The sequence below is a fragment of the Plodia interpunctella genome, chromosome 11, assembly GCF_027563975.2.
Source record: "Plodia interpunctella isolate USDA-ARS_2022_Savannah chromosome 11, ilPloInte3.2, whole genome shotgun sequence".
Taxonomy (NCBI): domain Eukaryota; kingdom Metazoa; phylum Arthropoda; class Insecta; order Lepidoptera; family Pyralidae; genus Plodia; species Plodia interpunctella.
Window position 1 is genome coordinate 10,430,802 of NC_071304.1, and position 12,003 is coordinate 10,442,804.

General features: G+C 41.3%; 1 protein-coding gene across 4 annotated transcripts; it reads right to left on the reverse strand.

Annotated features, from left to right (window-relative positions):
• Positions 1 to 173: 173 nt before the first annotated feature.
• On the reverse strand, positions 174 to 11,885 carry LOC128673726 (uncharacterized). Of its 4 annotated transcripts, none has more exons than XM_053751775.2 (18): positions 11,251 to 11,884; positions 10,699 to 10,831; positions 10,478 to 10,597; positions 9,286 to 9,488; positions 8,746 to 8,919; positions 8,402 to 8,523; positions 7,896 to 8,052; positions 7,538 to 7,695; positions 7,000 to 7,112; positions 6,629 to 6,733; positions 6,047 to 6,209; positions 5,706 to 5,902; positions 4,931 to 5,147; positions 3,578 to 3,718; positions 2,921 to 3,070; positions 2,428 to 2,549; positions 1,496 to 1,661; positions 174 to 1,112 (listed from the first exon to the last, which is right to left on the reverse strand). In XM_053751775.2, exons 1-17 carry the CDS (start codon positions 11,750 to 11,752, stop codon positions 1,529 to 1,531), a joined length of 2,910 nt encoding a protein of 969 aa, XP_053607750.1. In that variant the 5' UTR covers positions 11,753 to 11,884; the 3' UTR covers positions 174 to 1,112; positions 1,496 to 1,528. The 4 variants fall into 4 exon arrangements, with proteins under 4 accessions (XP_053607750.1, XP_053607751.1, XP_053607749.1 ...); XM_053751776.2 differs by having other exon boundaries at positions 7,580 to 7,695; positions 10,699 to 10,840; XM_053751774.2 differs by having other exon boundaries at positions 10,699 to 10,840.
• Between the last annotated feature and the right edge of the window lie 118 nt (positions 11,886 to 12,003).

Below are 12,003 nucleotides of genomic sequence, written 5' to 3' on the forward strand. Positions count from 1 at the left end.
GCCACGCGAAAGAGTTACTCCGGTAATTTCTTGCTACATTAAGACCAAAGACAGTTTGTGACGGAGCGATCGCGTAGGTACATATAAATTAAAAAGACACAAAAGTTCGGGGCAGTCAATTTTATTGAAAAAAAAAAATTAAAATATAGATAATATCAGCTATTAACCTCCGTTTTTCCAAGGGTAGTAAGTGGTGCTTTCTACAGGCAACATCATACTTAAATTTAGTTTTGCATTGAAAATTAAGGAACCGAATGAATTTCATTTGAATTCGCTCCAAGCGTGAGATATATTTTGCATATTGGGGGTTTCAATAATACTTCGAACATAGGCACAATAAAGAACCTTTAAGGTTTTGACACTACTGAAATCACGGGAGACTCGCATAATAAAACCAAGGAGTTTGCTAGCTTTAGTAGTTATTATATTACTGTGGCTCTCAAATAATAACTTGGAATCACGGACTACTCCTAGATCTCTCACCTCCGAAACTTTAGCAACATATCGAAGAATGATTTCTACATCACACCAAGCCAACGAAAGTATTTGTATTATCATAATTCGTGATTTTGTTTCTTATTGATTACCAGTGTTGCGAATCTCGTGGGTAAATGGCAGTAGTCACCTCGATGTAGAGGAGTAACTAGGGTACTGTGACACGGCCAAAAACGTAATGACACTTCTTATCGACTCGATTCTGTGAATAACATTTAGGAAGACCAATAAGACGCCACAGTTGCAGCACAAATCAATATTTATATACTTTAACATAAACGTTATAACATCGGAAAGCACAGCCACTAATGTCTGGTAGCCCAAGGTGTCCATTCTGCTAAAGTAAAATCGTAACCTTATGTCAATAGCGTCTTGGTATCCGAATCATGGGAATCACTCTTTATGTAAAGTTTCGCTGACGAGTGGCGATTCTTGAAGTTGCTGAAGAAACGACGCTCGGGCCTTTGGCATGAAAGTACGCGGGATATTTTCAACGAAATTAATTGAGCAAGACCTATTGAAGAACTTTTGAAACACAATTACCACTTAATGTTCAGCAGAATCGAAACTCATAACTAATGTTCTATGTCACCAACTCCATGACGGCCAAATTTTCACTGAAAACAAAACATTTACGAAAAGATTAAAAAATCGACAAGTTATTATGAACACGCACTTACTACTTATAAAGAAGTCAGGGCACCATTTTGGTCACAGCACTGCTCTATAGCAACGAGCGTAGACGTCTCTTTCTTTATCAATCTGGAACAATGTCGTCAGTTGACGCACTTTATATCTACGCGATGTGTGACGACGAGATAGGTGTAATGATAACATTATTTTACCAACACCTGATCTACACCTGAGTGACAGAGGATACTTTTGATTTTATCCCACTCCTAATCGATATTCCTACGGGAGCAAACCCCCGGGACGCTATTTGTTTATTACACGTGCGTTGTGTTAAGGCCGCTATGTCTGAATAACTTGCGATACTTGCATGTGTTGTTACAACTGCGGTCGCACGCTTGCTCTAGCTCGGCAGACAGGTGTGCGGGCGGTGCAAGTTGCATGCGCGGGCGCAGTTCCCGCACAGACCGTGGTCGCGCTTCACGCCGCTGTGCCGCAACGCTTCCCGCTCATAGCACTTTAATTGGTCGTACGCGCTGCATCAAAAACTTCTGTCTCAACTCTCAACTGACCAAATGGATCAGATGTGGTCAAATGTGTCAGAACCCGATTGAAAACCCACACTAGTATTACAAATACGAAAGTCTGTTCCGCATTCACGTAGATATAGTATCCTATATCTACGTGAATGCGGAACAGAGGCATTGAAAAATAGATCTATTTTTCGATACCTCTGTATTCTCTATACCAAAAAAAAATTTTTGTGTTTATCTGTAATACTATAGATATATTTTGGTGCTTCGAAATCACTGACATGCGGTTAATATAGTATGATATGACTGTAGTAAACCTCATGGTGTGTTGTCATACTTCTTTGCTCGTCGATGGAAAATCTATAACGCTCTATTGGATGCTAAATATATTCTTGCCAGAACCGAGCCATTTCGGTGGCTTCATCGGAAGCTCAAGAAATCAGTTCGATTACACGTGTTTGGGCACTCGGGACAGGCGAGCAGATGAGCCATCGATTGTGGGGAGAAGCTACAATCGCACATGTTATGAGAATGATCAAGCATACCCCACCTAGCCAGCTTTGCACCGGCCCACTTGAGTGCGCGGTCTGTTTAGCGACTTTCAAGTGGGCCAGGGCTGATCATAGCCAGGTTGAAGTTCCTCTCGCAGGGCAACGCAATCTGGTACCTTGTGGCATCTCTCCCATGACTCGAGTCTGACGGTTTTGATGTCGGCCGGATGGTGATAAGACTAGAAGAAGAAAGCATCCAGAAGTCAGTAGGTACGGACCTGACTAGAGCTTCTCCGGGATAGAGGTCAGTGTGTAGGAACAGGCGCGCCAGGGCGCGGCTGACCAGCAGGATGGGCAGCAGCTGCAGGCAGCACCACGCCAGGCTGAGCCACATGCCGTGCTGAAACACGTTGGTGTTGTTAGCGGCATTATATTTAATAATCTATACTATTATTATAAAGAAGTAAGCATTTGTGAGTTTGTATGTTTGAGGTGAGTAATCCTCGAAACTACCGAACCGATTTCAAAAATTCTTTCACCATTTGAAAGGTACTCGTTAAGGCTACATTATTCAAGATTGCTATAGGCTATATTTTATCTCAAAAATTCCCACGGGAGATATAATATAATACTTTCTAATAAAATTCTTTACCTATTGTAGCGTAATTTGTTAAGATATTTTATTAGATTTCGCTAATTATTAAAATAAATTGATTAAAATGGTGGTGGAGCCAGTTTGTAGCCTCTTTCGCGGCAAAATTGAACGCTCACCGTGGGCACCATCACGTTGCCGCACAGGGTGCGCCTCACACGTTCCGAGTGTTCTAATAAAAAATCGCCATCGGGTAAACACCGCGTGATGTGGTTAGGGTACACGCTCAGCACCAAGCCCGCAAGGTCCCTCGCGGTCTGCCGCAGGCTCTGAGGCATCAAATACATATGTTAAAACGATAAGAACGATCGCAATATAAATATTCTCACAAAAATAATAGTTAACAATAATAATATATTAGGTAACTAGCGACCCACCCCGACTTCGCAAGGGTTCAATATTATGCATGTACTCGCAACAAAATCCGTCGTGTGGTTTTAAAAATCTAAGCATACATAGGGACAGACAGCGGGACGCGACTGTTTTATACTATGTAGTGATAGGACTAAGCAGGCATTTATTCGCAAAAGCCTTCGTTTTCCATAGTGTTATCACGGTTTATGTGCTAGAGCTCTGAAACAGCTTTCTAAACAAAAATTCATTGAAAATTTTCATTTTAATCTACAACATATTTTTATTACTAATAGGAGAACAAGTTTGATGTAACTGACTGTATTTACAAGGTTTCGTTCTCCGCCGTACGGACCCCTTAGTTTATTAGAGTCCTCTGGTACACGAGCGAGACTCCAAGTGAAAAGATTGATGAAACATTTTACCATTCCCTCATTGATGTTAGCTTGTACGTTGATGAACCGGTCCAGCTCGACAACGTCGCCGAGGTTCTCTATGATGGCCTGCTTCAGCGACGTGTGGCTCACGTTGAATCGATGCGACTCTTGCAATCTGCCGGCTGCGCTCTACTTGATCATCACATAAATCATTAGCACCACCATCAACTCATCCACATTGTATTATTTCTGTAGTAAAATGGCAATTCTGAAGTAAGTAGCCAGAGCGCGCGGTGTGCATACATTTTTTGGCCATTTATAACCAACTGGTTTGCCAAAACCCACTTTATGACTTTAGTCTCTACTTTTAACGCCACGCTCCCATGCTCTCCTGGCGGAACATGTAAGGTCACACAATCTATTTTTTACTTTCTACATCTACTCGTATCTGTACTTTGTTTCAAGTTAATAAATAATTCATTTATTTATTATTTGTTCTCCATAGCTCTTTGCGAATCTTTAGTTTGAACCATTGCTCTCTTCGACAAATTTTCAGTTTTGAGTACTGTGGGACACGTCATACAATCTATAGGTAGATAAGTATAGGCTAATAAAGTGCTTATTTTTTTTGGCGATTTAAAGTACTCTATGTAATGACCACCTGTAATAACTGCACAGAAATTTTTTCTGCTTTTTTATTTGTATAGTCTTAATAATAACCCGATTTCATTACCGAAATACTTTTTTTTTAATTTTGTCTGACTGTCATTTGTTCAGGCATTTTGCAAAGTTGCGGAGTATAACTTAGGTTTTATCTCGGAAATCCAACCCTAAGTGGGGGAAATGGGGGATTCAAGTTACATGAAACTTCGTAATTTTTAAAGTGATACTCATTTTTAATATTTGCATTTGTGGTTTAACTTATTGGATTTTGGAAATGCTTCCCTATGAGGGTGAAATAGCGGTTGCAAATTTGTGAATTAAATTGCATCCCTCTAAGCATTTTTACTAATAAAGCCGATAAAGGTAAAGGATAAAACTGAACATGTTCCTGGAAACGAGATATGACGCGGAAAATGGGACGAGATACGTACCGGGACACGCGAAAAACGTGTTGCACTCCGGGAGTGCCGGCAGAAGCGAAAACTTGAATTTTGAAGTCTTACGATTTTTCAATCAGGGTCACGTGTCCTGACGCGAGTTAAACATTTTTTTACCCATCACAAAAAGTGCACAACGCTAAAGAAGTTCAAAAATGGAATCAATAATGAACTAGAGACGATACGAAATTATCGTATCGTCTAAAGATAGATAGTCCACTTCGATTCATTTCTTGGAAAGGAAATTCAAGCGGGCGAATCGGCAATCAAAGCTAGTAATATCCTCGATAAACATTCATACATTGAGGGCATGTGCGCGTTGGAACATGGGCAGGACGATGTTCAGACGCAGGTCCTGCAGCGCGGCGGCGGCGGCGCGCAGCTCGGCCGGGATGGAGCCGGAGCCGCCGCTGGCCGTCACGCTGGCCGCCGCGCGCTCCAGCGCGTCAGACAACAACGCCATCTCGCGGGATTTTTTGGTAAACAGGTCCTTACTATTCTTCAACGCGTGCGGGATTCTAAAATAACCGATTTTTTATATGCTATACAATTAATAATTAATTGATTGTGATTAATTAATTTTTGGGTGACTTAATTTATTTGACTATTTCTGTATACCAGGAAGAGATAGACACTAAATAGGAAATAAGTACTAAGATGCTGAATATTTCAAAATGAAATAAATATCTTTCACAGGAGAGTTGAAAAGAAAGACAGTGTTACAGAAATTATTCTGTAACACTGTCTTTCTTTTATATTAATAAAAAAGGCTGAACTGTTCTACACTGCTATGACACGTGGCTTCTGTATAATAAAAAAAACGTTTTAGTAAATAAAAACAATAAAAAAGTTATTGCTGCACGTTCAGACCACAATGAAATGATTCTGAAAATATAAGTATGTCAATAATGTTTCGAAAATTATATCGGTGCTTTGTAGTCAGAAAATGTTATACCTTCTATATACTTCGGCAGATTCGGCATACATTACTGGTTTTTCCTTGTGGTAAATAAAAGCTGTTATACAAACTACGCAATGTTGGTTAATTTGCGTGGGCATCTGTTCGGCTACAGCACCTGTCGAGAGGCAAGTCCCAGAAGCGGGTGTCGGCGAGGCGCCGCAGATTCCGCCGGGCGCGCGCGCTCAGCGCCGACACGCCAGAGGGCAGCACGAGCCCTGTCTTCGACTGCATTTCTTTCAATGATTGCATCCATTGTTTAAAGAGCGGAAAGTGGGTTTTGTCTTCGCTAGTCCAACGGTCTATTTCAAATACCTGTATGTACACATAACAAAATAATATAAAAAATATCGATAGCGTATTAAAAAAAGATTATTATTGTAGTCTTCGTCATAAAATATTTACTCTGAAAACGTTAGGTTATAAGAAAGCCGTTCCGTTTAAAGTAGATATAACTACCTGATAGTAGTAGCGGCGATGAGTCGCAGTAGGATTCATAATTTGATGAATAATTTTGCTGAGTTTGAGTGGAGATCGGGCGTCGGCTTGCCTTCTGAAGATCGCCTGCTCGATGTCCACGTAGGGGTCCGCCAAGCGGAGCACCCAGCTGCCCAAGGGGTCCCTGCATGGGGACAAGACACGTCTAAGCCAGGAACCATGTTTTCTCTATATATTTTACTAAGTAAATATTGCCTCTTAGATATTGTTCCAAAGTCACAGAAAATACGTATTAATGAGAGATCAAAATTCAAAAGCTTGCATATATACATAAAACACAGTTACACATATAAACATAGTTTAAAACGCTGTATACATAGGTACATAAAATTGAATGCCTAATCTTTTAGGTATATTTAGGTCTTCTATAAGTCCACACTGTCCGCAGGTTGAATACTCGTATAGTTAGATATTATGTAGACAATGCCGGAAAAATCTGAACAGCTTTGTAATTGAAATAAGGCGTCCATTCATTGCACGAGGCGTTTACACAGGTTACAGAAGTGTCGGACTCGCGCAACAAGTGGATGCCACGGCGCTCACTCGAGCGGATCGCAGAGCGCGCGCTGCATCAGGAGGCCCAGGAAGAACACGAGCGCCGTTGTCAGCGCACATACCACGAACACCGCTATCGTCAACACCATCACACTGAAACAAAATATATTTACTTAGCTTAATTATTATAAAAATCATCTAATAACACGGATGCGGATCTCCATGATGTTAGGAGCATCCATAACCGAAGAGAAACTACCCCCCAAGGGAAACAGGCGCGATAATATGTAAGTATATGAATAACCACTGGCAACAAAGGGCATTGACAAGTCGTATACGTATACACATTCACAAAAATGTACTTAAAACACAATAGTAAGAATATTCTCAGCTGTTGTATAAAAAAACATTGCGCTCACGCGTATATCCATTGCGCACCGACGGCCTTGCTACGGAGGCGATACCCTGGATGCGTGGTGGGCCGCTCGCCCCAGAAGCCGTGGGGGAGACCGAACAGGAGCAGCACTGGTAACTGCAATTCATTAGATGCATAGCAATATACAGAATACATAAATAAAGAAGTAACTAACTACTGGTCGAAATATAATCAACCTACTACATTTTCAGTCGACTAAATGTTTATTTAGTCGACTGAAAATGTAGTATGTTCTCTAGTCGACGCGTATATTTGTTTTTTTAGCGATACAAAACTAGGAAGTTGGTGCTCATGCACACCGTATTATCCGGAGGCAACACTCGAAGAGACAACAATCGCAACAACGCTGATCAGACCTAGAATGAAAGACGAAATTTCACGCTTTAATTTCTATTGGAGGTTTTACGCTCTACGCTTTAATTTATATGGTATAGACAAGTTCCAAATTAACGTGAAATTTCCACTTTGCATATTGTACTGACGGAACATATTGTAGCTTGTACTGTAGTTAAACTTCTCACCGTCATCAGAGGGAACAACCAGGAATATATATAAAAACGTACACGCGGACGGTGATTGTTGGTTAATAATTCTCTGTATTTTTCGAAATTTTCTAATTTATCGTAGATTCCTTGAATCCAAAACCAATAGTTGCGTAGATAAGTATGACCCAATTTCCCTGTAAATTACAAAATGTGATTAAAAAGTATGTAGTTACCTTAATAAATAAATAAAATAAAAATTAATTTATTTCAGGTTACTATAGCTAAACCACATGGGTTTAGCCACCAATTCAATATCAAAATTATTGCTATTAATTTATAAATATAGCGTCAATAAATGAATTGTCAATTGAATAGGTGGTTAATTATGACATACATGAAGTTTCCAACGATTTGTTGTAGTATTTGAATCTGGCTTTAGCGTAGTGGTCGCCGACGCGCCGGAGCACTCGCAGCCCGGCGTCCACGTCCGCGCGCAGGCGCTGCTCGCGCAGCTCCGTCAAGTTCTGTAGCACCTTCGACATATCTGGCATCTACACAAACAACCACACGCCATGTGACCGTCAACTGCCAACAACTACTTCTTTAGGTTGGTCCAAAATCAAAATTGTTTATTAACTTAGGATGATTCAACTTAGTTTGAACAAGTAATACATCGCTTATTTGATGTCATAATCATTTACTTTATACTAAGTCTACTGTCGACTTCCAAAGCACAGGAATGAAGAATAAGCGGCGCAACAAACTTCACCGCAGCCATATCTTCAAAGACGTCAATTAACAAATGTGAGTCATATAATAAGTGGAAGAATGTACATATTGTACATATACGTCATTTTATTTAAATGTCTTTGCAAATTGAATAATAATTCTCGCCTGCACCTGCATTTGTGGGACGTCCGTGTTAAAATCTTGGACGTAATGTTTCCATTGCAGTTCGAGGCAGGCCGGCGCCTCGCACCTGGCCAGCGTCTGCAGCAGAGTGCGCTTCACATTACGAAGCTCTGTGCAAAACAAACGCAGCCATTTATTAATGATTATTATAGTCATAAAGTAGCTTATTGAACACTTCTACATAAGCGGGCAATCATGATGTATCTGCGAAGTATTGAGATGTTGGAAGCTTGGGTCAATCAAACGCTGCACTGACTACTTAGACCATTGAGCAACTATGTGTTCTTAACAGTGGTGTTGTAGTCGGATATTGTGTGGCAGATTTGACAGACCTGCGTTGAGTTGATTGGTCAGAAATCCAAGCGAATTGCCATGTTCCCTCACGTCGGTTAGGTCACGGTGCACGACGTCGAGCTGACGCGCAATGTCGGCCAGGGACGTCAATGGAGTCCGACGGCGATCCAACAATGTTGACATGGTTTCCTTATTATAGTATAACCAATGGACTGAAACATTATATTCATTATTACTTGTATCAAAAAAATCGCGCTTCAAACTCTGACAGTCTTGGTACAATTTATTTTATTTGGCACTAATGATCTATTCTAACAACGGAAATGATCCATACTTCCATCCGTACCTACCTATATCATACAATATATAAATAATAACCTAAAATATATCCATAGTACTTACCGTTGGGTAATATTGTAATTGCAAAAGTAAGTTTACGCTTTCACAGCTAAACCTCTCTGGGGCGGTTTTAGCAAAAGGTAAATGGATACAACACTCCAACGGGGCTGAAGATTTGTTTAAAAATAACCTACACGAGAGTTTTTGTCGTTATAAATAATAGTTAAGGTGAACCGTACGAACAAAAGATCTGTAGTCCCGCCACGGCAGGGGGGGCTCCGGCAGCGGCTCCGAAGGGCTCGCCCTGCGGATCGGCTCAATCCCAGTGCGATTTTGAAGGAAAGCATTGACGGACCTCGTGAGGTTGCAAATAGCCAAGCTCATATCCACCACGCCAACTTCCATTAGTTTCTCTGCCGCAGACAATTCCCACATGCCATATCTGTATTTAAATCACTTAGATAATTTTTAAACCATGTGGATAACTATCTTTAGTGGCTGTTTAATAACATACAGGGTCACTGGTATCAAACGCAAAACCTCCTAAAGACTACTCGGGTACATCAAAACAAGCAATTTTTATTCTACGACTTTACGTGATTCGTAGCTTTTTTTCATATAAAAAATACAATCTAATTTGCGATTCTACACATCTGAACTCTATATAATCTCTATATAATAGCCAAGCAACACGAGACAGTGCAGTAGCGTTATGTAGCAGAATCGAAGATAGAGTTAACGTTTTATATAAACGACATTAAAACTAAATAGAGGAAAATGTTTGTACTTATTACGTTTAGATAAAATTCGTAGAACAAAAAATGTTAGTCTCTATGCTTATGCGCCTTTGGAAGGTTATGCGTTAGATACCAGTAACCCAGTAAAATAATCTATCCTATAGGTACCTACTCCATAAACAAATAATGATCTCTTTTAGGTATAACACATAGGTAGTTTTCCCTCCCTCTCGGGCCTTGCGCGCCACAGCTTTTATAGCAAATAAGTTAGGTTGCGAACTAAAAAAGCTCATTCGTAAATGTCTTGTGTGACTACAGAAGGTTCATTCGAAAATGTCAATCCTTAGGGCCTCGCGAAATGTACCACGCTCACATAAAGTATCGATGTCACGCGGCGACTACTGGGAAATGAAACTCGTCCTTTGGCCTCCATTGGCTTGACTACCTGGTATATCTCCCAAGTTAATGTTTATATAGTAATGGATCTCTCTCTACTAGAACTGACAAATATCATCAAAATTAACGAAGCTCGTCTAAACAAACAAACATGCTGTTAACTGAATCCTACTGAGCAAACAGCTCGCGTGGTAGCCGCACGAGGCCTTTAGCTCGGTCGGTCAGAATGAGCCTCGCGAGGCTGTTCGCGAGGCTCATTCTGCTCGCTCGCAGAGGAACTGGCTATTAGTATGCGTACAAGTGTAGACTTAGCAATGTCACCAGTGCAATGGCAAGAATGATCTTGATGTAAGGGTCGCATTTGCGGTCGAAGGGCCGTCGAAACTTCGAATTCACAGTTTGCTTCAACGCCTCCCACCTGCAAACAGACAGGATTTACAGGCAGCCGTGGCGACCACTACCCAGGGACAGCCAATACAACTTTTCCAGTGTAAGTAGATACATTTAGTGATTACATACACAGCAACTATCAACAAGCTGGCAGTCGTCACGAGAGCGAGGATGAATGTGACGGGTCCTGAGAGGAGCGCGACCATGCAGTAGTAGCCCGTAGGATTCACTCTAACTTTGTATTTAGATATCTCGAAGATCTCTGAAACAACTGAACATAACAGCACGAATTTAATAATTAAAAAATAGTCAAAAATAACAGTCGAACAGCTCTCACTTTCGCATTGCATACATATATTTTGAAGTATGGAGGACATATGGCACCTTTCATCCCGGAAAAATAACTGTGCCCGTGGGAAATTTACGACGACGGATCATAGATATATAAAATCCATTCCGCTAGTTTGGGAACACTAAGTAACAATATACTCACTTTCGTATTTATACATCACTGGAGTCATAAAGTCCACGCGAACGAAGTCGCGGGCCTGATGCCCGCTAGAATAACATTTCAAATATTGAGAAAATTTTAAGTAGTGATTTAACAATATAAGAATGTCCAACCTTTAGACATATTTACAATGTCTATTGTTAGAAAATAATAACTAGTTAACTGGATACCCTGATGCACAAAATCTGGTTCCCTCGGGGCGACGGCCTCCAACACGTAAGGCGCCGCGGCGCGCAGAGCGCCGGCGCGGGCGACGCCGGCGCGGGCGTCGCCGTCCCTCGGCGGCAGGGGCTTTGAACTTTTGAACTTGGGGTACTCTCTCCATGGTATAAATTTCTCATATGTAAAAAATTTACTGCGGTAATTTGTACTTGGATCGCCATACTTTTGCAACATATCTAACAGATCCAACAGCTCGTTATAGGGGTCGACAATTTGCGCGAGATTCGAAATATTCAACCCCAGTAAACGGGTAATATTCTCCAGGAGATCTTCGCCATCCAGCCTGTATTCATGAAACGGTATGGGTCTGTCAAGCGAGTCGCAGGCCAGGGAATCGCAGCGCTGCGGCATGTGGTCGCGAGCGGCGGCGGCAGCGGCGGCGGCGGCGGGCCAGCGAGCGGCGGCCACGAGCAGCGCGGCCGCCCACCACGCGCCGGTATCAGCTTTCATTGCGGTACATTGTGTTCTGCAAGTACACACTCGTACAAAAGCACAGCGTCCTCTCTTTATTGTTTTTATAACACAGGAATTTTTAACAATAATAACTTGTGTCACCTGCTTGAGGTCTGTCAAAACAACCCAGTACGTAGTTTACATTCTCTTTGATTTGTAGGTTTTTAACTCTTATTTCTTTATTCGAGGATTAGAATACGGTACATCATAGATTTAGAAGGGTACCACACAATTTACTTGTGGCAAAA